This window comes from Ailuropoda melanoleuca, chromosome 2, assembly GCF_002007445.2.
Source record: "Ailuropoda melanoleuca isolate Jingjing chromosome 2, ASM200744v2, whole genome shotgun sequence".
NCBI classification, from domain to species: domain Eukaryota; kingdom Metazoa; phylum Chordata; class Mammalia; order Carnivora; family Ursidae; genus Ailuropoda; species Ailuropoda melanoleuca.
Window position 1 is genome coordinate 20,484,772 of NC_048219.1, and position 19,561 is coordinate 20,504,332.

The following is a 19,561-nucleotide window of genomic DNA, read 5'->3' on the forward strand; positions in this document are numbered from 1 at the left end:
GGCTTATAAAGAACTACAATGTCTTCCTCACAGTCCCGAAGGCTGGACATCTGAGGTCAGGGTGCCTGTGCAGCCAGGTGCTGGTGAGATCCCTCTTCTGTGTTGCAGATGGCCAGCTTCTCAGTGCAGCCACGCAACGCACAAACAGAGCGAGGGAGCCCACTGGGGGACCTTTCATAAGGGCTCTAATCCCATCCATGAGGGTTCCAGCCTCATGACCTAATTACCTCCCAGAGTCTCCACCTCCTAATACCATCACCTTTCAACATGAGAAATTTGGGGGGATCACAATCATTCAGTCCAGAACAGTCTCTCATTTAAGCAAACTTACTAAAGTATCTCCTTCCTATGAAATTATGTAAATCTCTGTTCCTTAAATGCTCTTTGAATCAGCTTTCCCAACCTTCTGAATAATGAGCTAACTTTTAAAAAATTCTACTTTGAAAAAAAATTTTTTTTTAAATTCTACTTTGACAGAATTAGCATGAATCTGGGGTTGAGGATTGAGATGACATTCCCAAGAAATTAAGATATGCTCTATAGTTATGTAATTTGATAATTCAGAAAGTCCTCCTAGTCTTTTTTCCTTTCTCAAAAAACCCCACATTAAAACATATAGAGAATAATATAATGATGAATACCAATGTACTTGGCTCCCAGGTTTGTCAGATCTTAGCGTTTACAATATTTGCCCCAGATTCTTTTATTTATTTTTTCATTTAAAATCAATTAATTAACATATAGTGTATTATTAGTTTCAGGGTTTTAGAGTTTAGTTTTAGAGCTTAGTGATTCATCAGTTGCATATAACACCCAGTGCTCATCACATCACGTGCCCTCCTTAATACCCATCACCCAGTTACCCCATCCCCCTACCCACCTCCCCTTCAGCAACCCTCTGTTTGTTTCCTAGAGTTAAGAGTCTCCTATGGTTTGTCTCCTCTGTTTTGTCTTTTTTTATTTTTCCCTTCCTTTCCCTATGTTCATCTGTTTTGTTTCTTAAATTCCACATATGAGTGAAATCATATAGTAATTGTCTTTCTATGATTGACTCATTTTGCTTAGCATAATACCCTCTAGTTCCATCCATGTTGTTGCCAATGGTAAGATTTCATCTTTGATGGCCAAGTAATATTCCATCATATATATATATATATATATATATATATATATATCTCGCATCTTCTTTATCCATTCATCTGTCGATGGACATTTCCCAGATTCCTTTAAAGAGGAAGGAACAGTACCCATATTTTTGAAACTCCCTAACTACTTCTCTTGGATCTGCTTCCTTACTCTCTCTTCCCTCCTACTCTGAGAAACCACTATCTTAAATTAGGTAATTTTCATTCTTGTGAGTGTTTTTGTATCTTTATTATGTATGTATGTGTCCATAAACCATATCTAGTATTATTTTGTATGTTTTGAAACTATGTATAAATGTTATCCTATTGCATGAACTCATTTTTATCTTTGAGTCTGTATTTTCATTTAAAAAACTTGCTTTTTTTCTTTGAGTTTGCATTTTTTAAAAAGATTTTATTTGCTTGTCAGGGAGACAGAGTACAAGCAGAGGAAGCCACAGGCAGAGGGAGAAGTGGCTCCGTTGAGCAGGGAGCCCGATGCAGGACTCGATCCAACGACCCTGGGATCATGACCTGAGCCAAAGGCAGACACTTAAGCGACTGAGCCACGCAGGAGCCCCTGAGCTTACATTTTTATAAATAAACTATTTGGGAGTCATTTAAATTTCAAAAAAGTTGTAAAAGTAATAGAGAGAGTTACCGTTTACCCTTCACTCAGCTTCCTGCAATGTTCATACATAGCTGTGATACATTTGTCAAAGCTAAGAAGCAAATACTGATAAAATCCTACTAACGGAACTATAGACGTTATACAGATTTCACCAGTTTTTCCACTAATGTCCTTTTCCTGGTCTAGGATCCAACCCAGGACCCCACATTGCATGTAACAGAATGCATTTGGGGGTTCAAGATGCTACATGGGATCCTTATTCCTTCTGCTTGAAGTTAGAATTCCACTGTCTGACTATAACACAATGTGTGCGTGTGTTTTAAAGATTGATTTATTTATTTCAGAGAAAGAGAGAGAAAACACAAGTGGTAGAGGCAGAGGGAGAGAGAGAATCTCAAGCAGACTCCTCGCTGAGCACAGAGCCCGACGGGGGCTCCATTTCATGACCTGAGATCATGACCTGAGTGGAAACCAAGAGTTGGATGCTTAACTGACTGAGCCACCTGGACACCCCAAACAGTGTGTTTTGATTCTCCTATTGGTAGATATTTGGGCTATTTCCAAGTTTCTTTTACTATTATAAACTGGTATAATCCTTGTACCTTTGTCCATATCTTCTTTATACTGTCAGGAAGCAGAGAGAAAGCATCTCTCTGAAACTTATGATGAAGTCCGAGTCTGTACCTTTAAAATCTGGCTCTGACTTTCTTCTTCTTCTTCTTTTTTTTTTTTAAGTTTTTTATTTATTTATTTGACAGAGATAGAGACAGCCCAGTGAGAGAGGGAACACAAGCAGGGGGAGTGGGAGAGGAAGAAGCAGGCTCATAGAGGAAGAGCCTGATGTGGGGCTCGATCCCATAACGCCGGGATCACGCCCTGAGCCGAAGGCAGACGCTCAACCGCTGTGCCACCCAGGCGCCCCTCTGACTTTCTTCTTGAGCGGCCTCAGCAACCCCAGCCAGCCCTCCAAGTTCACGGCTCTCCTGTGTTTTCTAATCTGCCTTGCGCTTTTCCAGTTCCCAGCCTTCCCTTCTCTGGTTTTCTTCCTCACCCCACGGCCAGTGCCAGCAGGGTCTGTTAGAAGGCTACACAGATTGAAAGCTGAATGGGTTTCTTAAGTCTGGTGTAAGGAACAAATGATGTTACTTAATTTTTTTTTTAAATAATTACACAGACTGAAACCACACAGAGGCGTGTGAAAGTAAAGGTAGGGGGCGGCAGGTGTGCCCTGCCAGGGGGTGAGGAGGGCAGCACCGAAGGAGCGTGTTCAAACAAACAGGTGGGAAACCCAGAGAGCAAGGACCATGGACAAGTGCCTTTATGGGGGTCGGGGTGGAGCACCCAAGCAAAAGGCAGGAGGGGATTTCATTGGTGTGTTTGAATGCCACGAGTCACGGTCAGGGCAGGGCGAAGAGGGGGACTTTCGGCAGAGACCACACTTCTCACACCGGTGCACGGGGCTCACAGCCTGTTTGTGGGGCTGTTGGGGCAGCAGGAAAATAGGAAGTGTACGACATTTATAATCCGGTAAGGAGAGCTTGGGCTGGGAATGAAATGGACTCAGGCTCCTATCTAACAGTTTCTTCATTCGACAAAGAGCTACTGATCGTGTCCGTGTGTCAGACACGGTGCTAGGCACCCAGAGGTTTGTCTGTAGCCACTTCTCTTCCCATTCTATATTCTAATGGCTTCCACTTGGAAATCTGCACCTCCAGCTTAGTTTGTGTCCTGGGCTTCTAACCGTATATCCAAATGCTTTCTGGGCACCCTTGTGCGGTTACCTCATAGGTAACTTCGAAGTCAATCTGGTCAAAAATGAATTTGTTATCTGTAAAATGTCCTGAATCTGCTTCCCTTTCAAGGCACCCCCGGTCTTAGGGAATGGCCTCAGCAACCTCCCAGAACTCAAGATAAACCCCTGCGAGCTTCCGTTGACGCTCCCGTTCTTCCGCAGCATCGCTCCAGTGCAGTTTATTCTGTTCATTCTATTACCTTAGGGTAGACGCATGCGTCAAGTGCATTCATTTATCCTTCACTTTTGCAGCTACTCAATGCCTTTTTATGCCAGAACCCAGGGAAATAAAAATAAATAAAATAAAATAAAAATAAAAATAAAAATAAAAATAAAAATAAACCCGTGCTTCTCAACCTATCTTGGTGAGGGAACTTTTTCAATCAGTCAGGATGGATTCTTTTCTAAAACACAATGAAAAACAATTACTAGGAAAACAAAATGAAAAAAAGAACATACAAAATACAAGCCCCAGTTTTTCATTATTAGATTCAACACACAAAAATAACTTGCCGAAGAGCTATAAGAATTTTAAATGTTCTGCTCAATTTCTACACCTGTCTCGTTGGAGACTGGTTAAGTTTGCAAACCGGGACCATCCGCGCCCTGCACTTCGAGGAGCACAGAGGAGAGAGGCAAAGGCAAAACAAGAGTGTGGATATGTGGGCCTCAGAGTGGGAGGGGAGAAGGCAGAAATGGAAGCTTCTTTTTTTTTTTTTAAGATTTTATTTATTTATTTGTCAGAGAGCGAGAGCATAAGCAGGGGGAGCGGCAGGCAGAGGGAGAAGCAGGCTCCCCGCTGAGCAGGGAGCCCGATGTGGAACTTGATCCCAGGACCCTGGGACCATGACCTGAGCTGAAGGCAGACGCTTAACTGACTGAGCCACCCAGGCGCCCCTGTTTAAATGCAAATTTTAATTCACACACGAAATATTTTACTGAATCGGAATCACACTTTGAAAATGGAAATTTATTTTTAAAAAATTCTTAGCTGTTTTAAAATGAAAGATGAATCAGGAAAGCAAATGTTACATCAGTGGTACAATCTAGCAGTTTTGGTTTTATTAAAATGACTTGTTAGTTACTGAATGAGCATTTACATAAGGTATTATATCAGATTGTAATGAAAGGATCAAAGTTCAAACAGGTTGATGTGAAAACGATTGACGTAAACAGTTGTACTTTTTTCCTTTTTTTGTACTGTGATATGAAATTGTATGTATGCATTTGTTTTACTGGCACGAATATGCATACAAGCTTTGTAAAAGAAAATTTTCACTCCCTTATTTCTTTTCTGGACATTATCATTCTTTTCATTACATGGGCATTTGAAAACACGATATTTGAGTTATGAAAATAACGTTATCCTAGAGAGGGTGAGGTGTTAATAAGCTAGCTGCTCCATGTGTCAAAGATGACTCATTCCACAGACATATTCTAGATGCCATGTTGAGAGGAACACTAGTTTATGGTAACTGGAAGAGGCAGCACGTGGGACTCAGAGATGGCCCCAGAAGCCAGCGACACCTGAGCCTAGACCTGAGCAGGTGTTAGCTATAGAGGCACAACCACTACTTTTCAAGGGCCTGCCTTTCCTTGAATTATCAGTGCTGCCCCTTTAACGAAGCTCTCTCCTTTAATAGCAGTTTCTCTTTATTGGTGGATCCCTGTTCAGCCTCCCTTAATCCTCCTATCTACCACCTCATTTCTCTGCCCCCATTTATAGCAAATCTTCTTTTTATAAATATATATGTATTTATATTTTTATGATTTTATATATAAAATTATATATAAATAAAATATAAATATATACAAATATAAAAATATATAATTATACATATTAAAAATACATATATTTTATGAAGTAAACTCTGCCCAAATGTGTGGCTGGAACTCACGACTCCAAGATCAGCAGTCCCAGGCTCCAGCTGCTGGTCAGTCACCAGTGACCTCCATCTTGTCAAATCCTGGTTCTTAGCTCAGCAGCGCTGGATGTGGTTGCACAGTGCCTCTTTTGAATGCAGGCTTCTCTTGGCTTCTTGAAATATAATCTCCTGACTTTCCCCCTACTTCTCCGTCTGTTACTTCTCAGTCTCCTTGGATGAACTTTCTGTTCTGCTGAACCTTAAATATAGATGGAGGAGGTCCTCAGTTTCTGTTCCCAGTCCCTTTCTCTAACCAGCTCCCTAGTTGATTCCATTCACTCTCTCGGCCTGATAACCACCATCTCTGTGCTGACCACACCCAAATTTATATTTACAGCCCTAACCTCTCCCTGAGCACGTTTAGTAGACAATTCAAAGTCAATAAGCCTATAGTCGAATTGTTTCAGCTGCCTCCACATCTGCTCTTCCTCTTATCTTCCCATATTCCCGAATGGTGCAGGCGTCACTCAGTTGCTCAAGCCAATAATCTGGGAGTCATCTTTGATTCCTCTTTTCCTCTCAGCCCTTTACCACTCCAACCCATTACCAAGTCCTTTCCCTTTTTATTCTAAAGTATTCTCTAACTGCCATCACCACCCCCACCAAATACTGACAGCTCTGTCTCGGAGAGCTCCTTTAGCTTTTTAACTGGTGTCCCTCCTTTGATCTCATCTCCTATAATCCATAAACTTCAAAGGAGCCCAACGATTATTTAAAAAACTTAGATCCTATCAATTTCCTGTTTGAAATCCTTCAGTGGCTTCTCATCACACTTAGAATAAAGTTCCAACTGCTGTCCGTGGTCTCCAAGGCCATCCCTATCATGTCATTCCACTCACCCCTGCGCTCACTCAGTGGAGGTCACCTGGTCCCACTACGTTTCCTCCAGCAGGCCAAGCTCTCTCCTGCCTCAGATCCCTCCAATCTTCCTATGGGGAGGTCCCTTTCAGGCACTCGGTCCTCAGCTCACTTTTTCCTATTTTGTTTTCTCTGCGGCTCTCACCACCAAAGAAACTTATCACTATTGACTTTATTATATTCATTTGTCTGCTCATTTCACATGAAAATTCCTTGAGAGCAAAGACCCTTGATTCTGTCTCTTTGCCATTATATCCCTAGTTCCAAAAAATAGTGCGGACACACAGGGGGTATTCAGTAAGTATTCTGGAATAAAGGTGCATGCTACAGAGCTCCCAGTATTTGGTTTGAACGGACGAGGGACAGAAGTACCTGGTTTATAGCAGAGAAGATCCAAGCCTCTGGGAGCTTACTGCAAAGAACCCTGACCTGGTGGGGTGCTGCTGGAGGCTCTCCTGTCTCCTACACCCCTGTCCGCAGCTGCCTCCTGCCCTGGTTTTTTCCACTGAGGTCTACAAGGCCTGGAGTCTGAAACCTCAGTGTCCTTACCCCTGCTTGGGCCACACTGAGATGCTCAGACTGAAGGGTGGATGGGGTAAATCGAGTGGGGGCGGACAGAAGACACAAGATGTGGTGGTGGTCTGAGGTCCCCTGTTCGTGACCCTGCTGTGTCCGGGCAGGACCTGGATGCCCGCTGCAGCGGGGCGGGGTGGGGCGGCTGCTGACGGGTGGGTCTGCGGGTGCGGCCCTTGGCTCCGCCCCCCGGCCCGGTGCTAAGTAGAAGCTGAGCGAGGCAATTGGGATTGTGGCGTGGTCGAGGCCGGATAGCTGACTGCGACGCTGGGGCGGCGCGTCTCAGCTGTGCTCCGGTGCGGGCCTGGACCCGCACACGGCCCTGATGTGCAGCCCATCCCGGGCTGAGATGGAGAGGGAGGCCGAGAGGCTGAGACAGTGGCAGCCGGCTCAGCACCAGCTCGTGCCCGTGAGTCCAGGAGTCAGCACCAGGGCCGGGCGTGGGGGGCGGGGGGGGCGAGGTGCGGGCTGGGGGTGAAGGGAAGCAGAAATCTGAGGTATTAGAAGTGTGAGGGATAGGGTTGGGAAGGGGAGGGATGGGAGATCGCGGACAAATCATGTGTCGTTTATGCAATTAATATTCACCCAGCATTAGCACCTGTGCTGGGCTCTGCGGGTAAAAAGGGCCCAGGTAACGCCCTGTCAAGGGACTTGAGTATCCAGAAAAGAAGACAAAGTTAGGAAGTCAGTGGGAAGCAGGCAGGGAGGAAAATATTACTAAGTGGCAGGCCTTTGCCAAGACCCTGGGAGTACAGGGGTGAGCTTACTATAAGATATTATGCCATTTTATTAATAAAGAGCTGAATGATTGGAAGTGTGCAAATTACTATTAAGGAGAAGGACAGGGGCCACAGGAGCAAATAGCAGATGTGTTTGAGTTGATTTAGGAGGTCGAGAAGACAGCTGAGGATTTGGTCTGGAACTGGGGAACTGGGTGAAGGGTTTGCAGGGCCTGAGACCAGAGACAGTAAGCTTCCACCTTGGAGGAAGTGAAAGCTGGACCGAGAACGAAGGCCAAGAGAGTGATGGGAGAGTGGCTACAGAGATCGTAGGGGGCTTGAGCCAGTAGGAAGCCACTGAGGAATTTAAATGTGATCAGTCGTGATTAGATTTGCATTTTGTAAAGAGTGCCCTGATAGAGGTGGACAGAATTCAAGGCGATTGTTGGAAAGATACTGTGATAATCCAAGGGAGAACTAAAATGGCAGCCTAATGAGGGAGGGAAGTGTGGAGATAGAGAAAACCGAATAGAACTTGGACAGGTTTTTGGAGGTAGACACCGCAAGAATTGGTAATTAACTTGCAACTAGGTGATGAAGGAGCCATCCAGGACACCTTACCAGATTTCTGGCTTGCAGTGTTGGGCAAGAGTAGTGACATTTTGTGAGAGACCAAAGGATGAGAAGGAAGAGGCTGGTTCCTGTGGGCGAGTAAGGATGAGCAGGAGTTGTTGATCAATCCGTCGAAGTGCTTTTGGGCTATCCAAGTGGACCGAGCATCTGGAAGACTCAGGAGAAGTCTGCCCTGGAGCTACTGGTTTAAGAATAAGTGGACTATAAACCTGAATGGATCATTAGCATGAGAAAGATTGCCTAGAAAGTAGCCAGTAAGGGAAACCTGTAGGGGCGACTGAGGAGGAGGGAGGGCCAGGGAGAAGGGAAGGAGAAAAACTGAGCAAGTGTGACAAAATGTGTCCCCAAGGCCCAGGGAGGAAAACAGTTCACGAAGAGTGTGGTCAGCAGTAGTCTCAGGAGCTCCGGAGGGGTCAAGCAAGAAGGGGTCTGACAAATGTTTGGACTTAGTGACATGAATGAAGGTCATTGAGGACCTTTATGAAAGCAGTTTCTGTGGAGAAATGGGGGCCAGATTGGATGTGGGGGAATAATTAGGCAGGGTAGTGGTGGAGGTGTATATTTTAAGCATCTCCAAAGAAGTTTGCCTGTGAAGGATCAGGAAAAATAAAAGAGGGCCATCACTGAGAGGGAGGAAAAAGGGGCTGAGCACCCCAGAACTACCCATCCAATAGACACTTACCTGGAGCCTGTTCCGTGCCTACTTCATGCTTATTGTATCTAGTGGTGAGTACAACAGATAGGACCTCCCCAGCCCTTCTAGGGTGAAAGAAAATTATTTTCTTCCGTAGTCAAAACATTTTCAAACCTACCAAAATTCTAATTTCTTAATATCATCTTAAATGTAATTCTTATTCAGATTCCCCTAGTTGTCCCTAAAACGTCCTTTACACTAATACGTCCAAACCAGGATCCGATTTAAGACCACACGCTGCATCTGGTGGTTACATCTCTTGAGTTTCTTTGAAATTAGAATAGTTTTCTTTTTTCCTGACTGACTGACTTTCCATTTTTCATGATCCTAACTTTTGTCTTGTACACGGTTCCTTCTTGGGATGCACCCCATTGCGCTCTCATGGTATAATTCAGCTTGATCTCGTAGCTCTCGTGTCAGTTCTAAGCTGAAGTTAGAACCTTAAAGCTTCATTGGATCCTGATGGCTGGTGAGAAGGTCTCAGAGGTACCGTAGGCTCCGTCTTCACCAGGAGACACATCTGGCTTCCCACATTCGGGTGACACTAGGCTTGGGCCTTGAATTAAGATAGTGAAAAGCCTGACTGATCTCTCTATTCAAATTTAACACTTAGCCTTGTGGTCAGAAAGTAATCCCTGTAACGTTATCTCGGATACGCCCAAATGCCCAGTTCCCAAGCAATCATTCACCTACTAATGTCAACCAAATATTATTAATTTTTCCTTAATCACAAGTTTTATTAAGGGTGGTAAAATAATGATTTTCCAATTCTGCCGTTCCTTCCACATTTATTAGTGTGTGTTCTTCTGTAACGTAGTATTTTTCTTAAACCACCGGACTCTTGGTGATTTTGAAATACGTTTCTTACCAGAAAGAGATAAAAAAAAAACACTTAATTTTCACTTCAGTTCACAATGGTCAAAGCTTCTATGAAACCAATAGTCATTATTCTTTTTGATTCTCAAATTGTCACAAATTTGGCCAGTGGGAACCCCTTCTGTGTCCTTTTTTAGACATTTACGAAAAGTGTGGTAAAATCTACATAACAAAAATATTATAACCATGTTTAAGTGTATAATTAGTGACATTAATCATATTCACATTACTATGCAACCATCCCCACTATTAATCTCCACAACTTTTTTCATCTCCCCAAACTGAAACTTTTTTATTTTTATTTTTTTAATTTAAATTCAATTAATTAATACATAATGTATTATTTGTTTCAGGGGTACAGGTCTGTGATTTATCGATCTTATATAATACCCAATCTTATATAATACCTTACACCACATACCGTCCCCAATGTCCGTCACCTGGTTCCCCCATCCCCCCGCACCCCGTCCCCTCCAGCAACCCTCAGTTTGTATCCTATGATTAAGAGTCTCTTAGGGTTTGTCTTCTTCTCTGGTTTCGTCTTGTTTCATTTTTCCCTCCCTTCCGTTATGCTCCTCTGCCTTCCAAACTGAAACTCTTTAACCAGTAAAAAGTAACTTCCCAATTCCCCCCTGCCCAAATCCCTGGCAGGCAATCACCATGCTACTTTGTCTCTTTGAATTTGACTTCTTTAAATATCTCATACAAATGGAACCATACATTTTTTGTCCTTTCGTGACTAGATGATTTGACTTAGTTTAATGTCGTCCAGTTTCATTCATGTTGAAGTATGTATCAGAATTTCCTCCTCTTTTTTTTTTTTTAAGCTAAATAATATTCCAGTGTAGGTATATACCACATTTCGTTCATCCATTCATCTGCTGATGGGCGCTTGGGTAGCTTCCACATTTTGGCTACTGTGAATGATGCTGTGTACCAGTATCTGTTGCAGTCCCTGCTTTTAGTTCCTGCAGGCTGATACCAGAAGTGCAGTTACTGCATCCTATAGTAATTTTATTTTTAATTTGTTGAGGGGCTGTCATACTGTTTTCCATAGTGGCTGCATCATTTTACATTCCTACCAACAGTGCACGAGGTTTCTAATTTCTCCAGATCTTGCCAAAGCTTTGGGTTTTTGTTTTTTTGTTTCTTGATAACAATCATGTTAAATGGCTGTGAAGTGGTGTCCCTTTGTGGCTTTGACTTGCATTCCCTAGAGATGCTTTATGTCAAGCATCTTTCCTTTGCTTATTGGCCATTTATAGATCTTTGGAGAAAAGTCTAGTTAAGTCCCTTGCCCATTTTTGAATCGGGTTGTTTGTTTTTAGGTTAAGTTTTAGGAGCGCTCTATATCTTCTGGATATTAGTCTCCATTAGATAATGTGATTTGCGGATGTTTTCTCCCATTCTGTGGGTCGCCTTTATACTCTGCTGGTGGTGTCTTTTGATGCACAAAAGATTTTAATTTGATGAAGTCCAACTTTGTCTCTTTTTGTTGTTGCTGACTGTGCCTTTAGTGTCATATCCGAGAAATCATTGTCAAATCCAACGTCAAGAAGCTTTTCTCCTATGTTTCCTTCTAAGAGTTATAGTTTAGCTCTTATGTTCAGATCTTTGATCCATTTTGAATTAATTTTCGTATGTGGTATTAAGTAAGGGCCCTTCATTCTTTTGCATGTGGATATCCAGTTATTCCAGCACTATTTATTGAAAAGGCTGTCCTTTCCCTAGTTCAACAATCTTGGCACCCTTGTTGAAAATCATTTGACCATATGTCCGGGGGTTTATTTCTGGGCTCTGTTCCTTTCTGTTAGTGAAAAGGTCTGTACTTAATGCTAATATTACGTTGTTTTGATGACTTAGTTTTGTAATAAGTTTTTAATCAGGAAGTGTAAATTTTCCAATTTTGTTTTTTCAAGATTGTTTTTGGCTACTTGGAGTCCCTTGAAATTCAATATGAATTTTAGGGGGTAGATTTTTCTATTTTTGCAAAAAAGGTATTTTGGTAGGTGTCGTATGGAATCTGTAGATTGTTTTGGCTAGCATTGACATCATAACTATTAAAGTCTTACAATCCAACATTAAGATGTCTCTCCATTTATTATGTATTTAATTTCTTTCAGTAATGTTTTGTAGTTTTCAGTGATTAAGTTAACCTCCTTGGTTATTTCGAAGTACTTAATTCTTTTTGATGCTATTGTAAATTGAACTGATTTTCTAATTTCCTTTACAGATAGTTCATTGTCAGTGTATAGAAACAACTGATTTTTGTGTGTTGAATTTGAATCCTTTTTTAATTTAAATTTTAGTTAACCTACAGTGCAATATTGGTTTCAGGAGCAGAATTCAGGGACGCCTGGGTGGCTCAGTCAGTTAAGTGTCTGCTATCAGCTCAAGTCATGATCCCAAGGTCTTGGGATGGAGTCCTGCATCGGGCTCCTTGTTCAGCAGGGAGCCTGCTACTCCCTCTGCCTGTTGCTCCCCCTGCATATTCGCTCTCGCCCTCCGACAAATAAATAAGATCTTTAAAAAAAAAAAAGGAGTAGAATTCAGTGGTTTATCACTTACATACAGCACCCAGTGCTCGTCACAAATGCCCTCCGTAATATCTATCACCCATCTAGCCCATCCCCCACCTCCCCTCCAACAACTCGCGGTTTATTCTGTATCATTAAGAGTCTCTTACGGTTTTTCCCTCTCTCTTTTTTCCCCCTTTCCCATATGTTCATCTGTTTTCTTTCTTAAATTCCACATATGAATGAGATCGTAATGGTAGTTGTCTTTCTCTGACTGACTAATTTCATTTAGCATAATACACTCTAGCTCCATCCACATCATTGCAAATGGCAAGATTTTTTCTTTTTTTTTTTTTAATTCTTTTTCTATGAGAGGGAGAGGGAGGTGAGGGAAAGGGCAGAGGGAGAGGGAGAGAGAGACTTTTAAGCACGTTCCACACCCAGCACAGAGCCCAGTATGGGGCTTGATCTCATGACCCTGAGATCATGACCTGAGCTAAAATTGAGTCAGTCACTTAACTGACTGAGCCACAGAGGTGCCCCCAAGATTTCATTCTTTTTGATGGTTGAGTAGTATTCATTGCACATATATATATGCAATGGAATATATATATATATATCTCACACATCTTCTTTATCCATTCATCAGTCGATGGATATTTGGGCTCTCTCCATAGTTTGGCTATTGCTGATAATGCTGCTATAGACATGGGGGTGCATGTACCCCCTTTGAATCTGTATTTTTATATACTTTGGGTAAATACTTAGTAGTGCACTGGCTGGATCATCAGGTAGCTCTATTTTTAACTTTTTGAGGAACCTCCAGACTGTTCTCCACAGTGGCTGCACCAGTTTGCATTCCCACCAACAGTGCAAGAGGATTCCCCTTCCTCTGTATCCTTGCCAACACCTGTTGTTTCTTCTGTTGTTAATTTTAGCCATTCTGACAAGTGTGAGATGGTATCTCATCATAGTTTTGATTTGTATTTCCCTGATGATGAGTGATGTTAAACATCTTTTCATGTGTCTGTTAGCCATCTGTATGTCTTCTTTGGAAAAGTATCTACTCATGTCTCTACTTTCAATCTTACTACTTTTGGGGTGCCTGGGTGGCTCAGTTGGTTAGGTGTCTGACTCTTGGTTTCAGCTCAGGTCATGATCTCAGGGTTGTGGAATGGAACCCCCAGTTGGGCTCCAGGCTTAGTGCAGAGTCTGCTTGAGAGTCTCTCCCTCTCCCTCTGCCCCTCCCTGCCACTCACATGCATGTACTCTCTCCTTCTCAAATAAATAAATAAAATCTTTATAAAAATGAATTTTACTACTTTTACTGAATTTATTAGTTCTAATAGGTGTGTGTGTGTGTGTGTGTGTGTGTGTGTGTATGTATGATCCTTAGGGTTTTTTATATATAAGATCGTATCATCTGGGAACAGATAGTTTACTTTTTTCCCCCCGATACAGATGCCCTTTGTTTTTCTTATCTAATTGCTCTGGTTAGAACTTCCAATACAATATTGAATAAAAATGGTAAAAGCCGGAATCCTTATCAAGTTGGAAGGTTTTTTTTCTATTCAGTTTTTTGAGAGTTTTTTTTTACCTTAATCACGAAGGGGTATTGGATTGTTCCACATGCTTTTTCTGCTCCCCCCCCCCTTATTTTACTTTGATTTTCAGATCCTGAATCAGCCTTGCATTCCTGGAATAAATTACACTTGGTCATGTTGTATAATCTGATTAATATCTGGTGGGAAAAAATATGCTGGTGGATTTGATTTGCTAAAATTTTTTTTGAGAATTTTTTTGCATCTCTATTCATGAAAGATGTTGGTCTGTTGTTTATTTTACTTGTGATGTCTTTGTCTGGCTTTGGTATCAAGGCAATGCTAGAATGAGTTAGCAAATATTCCCTCCTCTTTAGCTTTTTGGAGGAATTTGAGAAGCATCGATACCCTTGTTTAAATGTTTAGGCTTCACCGTGAAGCCATCAAGTTCAGGGTTTTTCTTTGTTCTGGAGGCTTTCGATTACTGATTCGGTCTCTTTACTAGTTATGGGTCTGTATAGATTTTCTATTTCTTCATGATTCAGTGTTGGTAGGTTTTTATCTTTTTAGGAATTTATCCATTTCATTTAGGTTATCCAAATTGTTGGCATGAAATTGTTCATGGTACTCTCATAATCTTTTTCATTTCTGTAAAATTGGTAGTAATGTCCTCAGTTTCATATTTTTCTTGGTCAATCTAGCTAAAGGTTTGGCAATTTTGTTAATCTCTTCAAAAACCAACTCTTGGTTTCATTGATATTCTAATATTTCCTTCTAATATCTATAGCTTTGGGGTTAGTTCATTCTTCTTTTTCTAGTTCCTTAAGGTGTAAAGCTAGGTTGTTGATATATTTTTTTGTTATAAGCATTTATAGCTATAAATTCCCTCTTAGGTGGGAAAATGTATAGAATATTTCCTATTTAAATTCATTATTTTTACTTGATTTTTACTCTGATTTTTATAATAGAATTTTTCACTTGCTGAAAATCCTGATTTCTCACAGTATTATTTTGAAACTATTTTAATGAAAAATAACACTCAGAGAAGTGAATATAAGTGTACAGCCTAATGGATTATTACAAAGTGGCGATCTGTGAAACATTGCCACCACCACAGAAGCTCCTCCAATGCCCCTTATCATTGTCCCCTCCCTCCCCTCTAATATAATTTGTAGCCTATTATCTGGACTTAACTTCTTTGAATTCCACTATTTCTGCTCTGTGATGTTTCTGTAATTGGTGTAAAAGCCAAAATTGCTTTCTTAAGTTTGCTTTCTTTTTGTGTGTGTGTGTGTGCAAGAGAGAGAGAGAGAGAGAGAATGTTGCTCATTTTTCCTTGATCTGTGGCAACATTTTTTCTGGTGAATTTTTACAAGATTTTATTTATTTAGTTAAGAGAAAGAGAGCGAGAGAGCCCATGAGCGTGAGCAGGGGGAAGGGGCAGAGGGAAAGATGGCAGGCTCCATCCCAGGACCCCCGCCCCATCATGACCTGAGCTGAAGGCAGATGCTTAACTGACTGAACCCCCCCAGGAGCCTGATTTTTTTAATTTTTTTTGAGATTGCAGTCTTCAATTTCTGTTGATGTTTTAGTATCTTTTATGGATGCTGTATTTTTAACTTATGTTTTGGTTTTCATATTTGAATGGATTGGTCTTTTCTGAACTGTCACAGTGGAGGAGTAGATGGGAGGTTATGGGGTGGCTTTCCCAGTTTCTCAGCTCAAGAGCTCTCTCTAATGCTACAGTGATGGCCAGCTTTAAAAAATATGATTCTTGGATCCTGTCCTGTTTCAATAGGTTCCACCACCAGTCTCTTCTCTGCTTCCCTTCACACCAGTCAGTCACCCAGGAATACTGCCTCTTGACTTCCAAGCCAGTCTCCTACCTGTGTTAAAAGTCTGCCTCTTGGGGCGCCTGGGTAGTGCAGTCATTAAGCGTCTGCCTTCAGCTCAGGGCGTGATCCCGGAATCCCGGGATCGAGTCCCACATCGGTCTCCTCTGCTGGGAGCCTGCTTCTTCCTCTCCCACTCCCCCTGCTTGTGTTCCCTCTCTCGCTGGCTGTCTATCTCTGTCAAATAAATAAATAAATAATCTTAAAAAAAAAAAAAGTCTGCCTCTTTTCCTCGCCTCCTCCAGTGTTTGACCTCAGACTTGTCCACAGCAGTTCCAACTGAGCTGAGACTGTCTTCTGTAAGTAAATATTTGCAGATGCCTTCTTAAGTTTGCCTAGAGCCATGACCCATCTGAACCCTCAGTTCTTCCTACTCTTGTGGCTTTCTGCACTCCTGCTGATTTTGGATGCTCTTTCACCCTCACACTTAGAAATCAGAGTTTTGCTGAGGGTGTAGGTTGTGGAGTATTTTATTTGCTCTGTTTGCTGCTTTTTATGAAATAAACAAAAACATGGCAAGGAGGAAAAATGGCATGAGTCACATCTAGGGCTCCACTGTGCTCCTATCAGCCAGACCTGCACCTTGGAACATCCAAACTGGAGAATGTCCTGGAGGCAGGATAATTTAGGCAAGAGATATTGGAGGCGGGATTAGGTTTGGGTCTGGGGATGGGAAAGGAGGGACGTGTGGACCTGGAATTTGAACTAGGGTGAATTTCACTGTTCTCTCTTCAAGGATACTGAGAAGTCAATGTCCATCTTGGACATGTCTCCATCTCCTAGACGCAGTGGAGTGCACACCTCTTGGAATGATGGCGCATCAGGCATTCAACACTTTCTTCAGTGCACAGAGCTGGAGAGGATCCCCTTGGCTTTAGCTGAGGCACCCAGGCAGAATGCAAGTGAAATGGGGCCACAGCTCAGTATGTCGCTGCCTGAACATGGTGTGAGCTACTGCTCCCAAGTGACACGCACTCCTTCCCAGATGATTTACTGTGAGGGAATATCTCCCTCCCAGCCAGGAATGATGATTTTCAAGGGGCCCCAGATGATGCCCTTAGGAGAGCCCAGTACTCCAGGGCTGGCCATGACCTTTGGTAGAAATCTAAGGATGCCCCCCAGTGGGCTGCCAGTCTCAGCTCCTAATGGAATCTCAGTGACATCCCCCATCAATGTGCCAACAATGCCTTATTCTGGCCCCCCAACAGTACCTTCTAACAGAGACTCTTTAATACCTAAGATGCTACTGGCCCCAACCATGCCTTCTACTGAATCCCAGGCAATGCTCCCTTCTTTGACTCAAATATTGCCCCCTAGAGAACCCCATGAGTTTAGGATGAACCCTGCTGGGTCCCCATCATCTCTGGCTTTAGAATCCCAGGACTCTCTTTGCCAACCAGACTCCCAGGAAGACCCCTTACCCGAGCAGCCCATGCATGCTCCACAGAGAGCAGAGCAGAGCTCCAGGGCCCAGGAAAGGGCTCTCAGGAGGAGAGGCCTGGTTTCAAGGCCTTATTGCTGCCAATATGAAAGCTGTGGAAAAGCTTATACTAAGCGCTCCCACCTCGTGAGTCACCAACGCAAACACACAGGTGAATGAGGTGTCAGGTGGGGTAGCGTTGGGTGGGGTAAAAGAGTCTCTAGGCTCAGATGTGTGCTAGACCACTGGTTTGTAATGGCTTGGATTCGCTTGGCCATCCTTCAAGCTTGGGATCAAGCTGTATGGGCCCCACCACTTTGCTTTCCCACCGTCCCATGTGGCCTTGCCTGAATCTGCTGATTGTGTTGCCTCCTCACTACTTTCCCTTGGTCCTTGGTTTTCTTCTGGTTTCTCAGCCTTGACTGCTCTTCCTCAATAGAGTCAGACCCCTTCCGATGCACCTGCTGGCATATTCTTCTACTTAATATCTTCTGTCCCTTGTCACCTCCTCACAGGTGAGAGGCCCTATAAATGCATATGGGAAGGCTGTATGTGGTCTTTCTTCCGTTCTGATGAGCTTGGACGACATATGAGGATACACACTGGATATCGACCACATAGATGTGATCAGTGCGGCCGACAGTTCATGAGATCTGACCATCTCAGGCAACACCAAAGGATTCATCAACGGGCGCCAGGATCCCCAGGCCCACAGGCCTACAATGGACAGATGGCTGGTCCTCCTGCTCCTGGTCTTTAGGCCAATCTCCTCTTCTCCTCATCTTGGCTTCTCTACCCAGATCTTGTCTGCCTCTGACCAGCTAGTCTTTGGTAGGTATAGGCTTAGATGGAGACAGAGAAAGATTATGAGATGGTGTTAAAGCCTATATGAGCTCTGGATCCAGTCAGAGACTCCTCAAAACTGTCTTGCATGCCCTCACCTCCCTGGGGCCACCTACTTTTGCCAAGTTTAGCCACATGGGAAAATGGAGGAAAGTGGAGACTGGGAGCTTTACAGAAAAGCTCTGTATCTTGTGTCACTCCCCAGCTTGAAACTCTTTAGTGACTCTCCTTTGCCTGCTACGTAAAATCCAACTTCCTTATCATGGTCTTCTATGGTTTCCAGAGCCAAACTGTGTTTACATCCTAAATTTACTCTACTAGCCATGTGACCTCGGAAGAGGTGTTTGATTACTATGCCATGTTTCCACATCTGGTAAATGAGAAAAACAGCATTGGACTGTTTTGGACACATCTTATGTACTGAATTAAATTCTCTCTGGCGCTCATCAGTCATATGCCCAGAGATTGTCACTCCTATAGCTTCCAGACTTGGATGGAATGCCCCACTGCAGGGCATGGAATCTGGCATCTCAAGTTGCTATTAGCAACCCAGAAATGTGGGGGAGTTAATGCTCCTGAGATAACATCTGACTAATGGGAGATGGGAGAGAGTCAGGCAGTTACATACCTTCTTCCCTCCCTTTTCTCAATTGCTGCAAGGCACTGTTTCTCCAAACAGTTCCACCAAGAGATTGCCATTGGACACATCTGCTGTGTTTTTCAAGGCTTGTCATGAAGCAGGACCCAGCTGCTATCACTTTGCACTACCATCGGTTCTTCCTTGTCTTGCTTCCCTTTTCTCACTCAGTGCCCTGGGTTTGGACCTCTCAAATAAAACATCAGTACTTAGTTCTTGTTTTAGGCTCTGTTTTCTAGGTGCCTTGTGGGTGGAGGACATCAGACTGGGGCAGAGAAGGACAAAGCCTGTTGTAACTTCCTCTTCTCCCCTAACTGAGCCCAGGTACCTGGGCCACCAAATACCAGATATTAAAGGCTCTGTCCTGTCCTTTTTCCTCCCATAGGGTTGAGAGCATAAAGACTATCCTGGGTACTCAGGTAGTTTTGAGTCTCATTTCTGGACTTCTCAGCCAACCATTCCACTGACCAGCAAACTAATAGAAAGGAACTTTCCCAAACTCAGGTGGTAGAGCTGGAATCCCAACCAGGATCTCTCTAGAGTTGAGAGATGATACCTTCTGCAGGTGTTGCCAAGCATTGCCTGGTGATGGCCACAAAGAGATGAATCAGGTCCAGTTCTAGTGTCCAAGGGATCACCTTGGTCTAGGGGCTGAGAAGTCCACCTGGGTGTGGTGGCCGTGGGGAGGAGAAGCACCCAAGCGGGAGGGTCAGAAAGGCTTTCTGGGGGGTCATCCTTGAGCTTGGCGAGGGTGGGTGACATCTAGTACTCCCTTAAATGTGGGAATAAACTGAGCAGGTGAATGACTGCGGTACCAACACAGCTGCTCAGGGGAGAGTCAACCAGCAAGCTTCCATTCATTCGACAAATAGTTCTTTTTTTTTTTT

At 43.1% G+C, this 19,561-nt stretch overlaps 1 protein-coding gene across 1 annotated transcript; it reads left to right on the plus strand.

The window, feature by feature from the left end:
• The first annotated feature begins 7,252 nt into the window (after positions 1–7,252).
• On the plus strand, positions 7,253–18,717 carry KLF17 (Kruppel like factor 17). Its single transcript, XM_019807063.2, has 4 exons — positions 7,253–7,312; positions 16,511–17,366; positions 17,710–18,025; positions 18,698–18,717. The coding sequence occupies exons 1-3, from the start codon at positions 7,253–7,255 to the stop codon at positions 17,952–17,954; spliced, it is 1,161 nt and encodes a 386-aa protein (XP_019662622.2). The 3' UTR covers positions 17,955–18,025; positions 18,698–18,717.
• Positions 18,718–19,561: the final 844 nt, after the last annotated feature.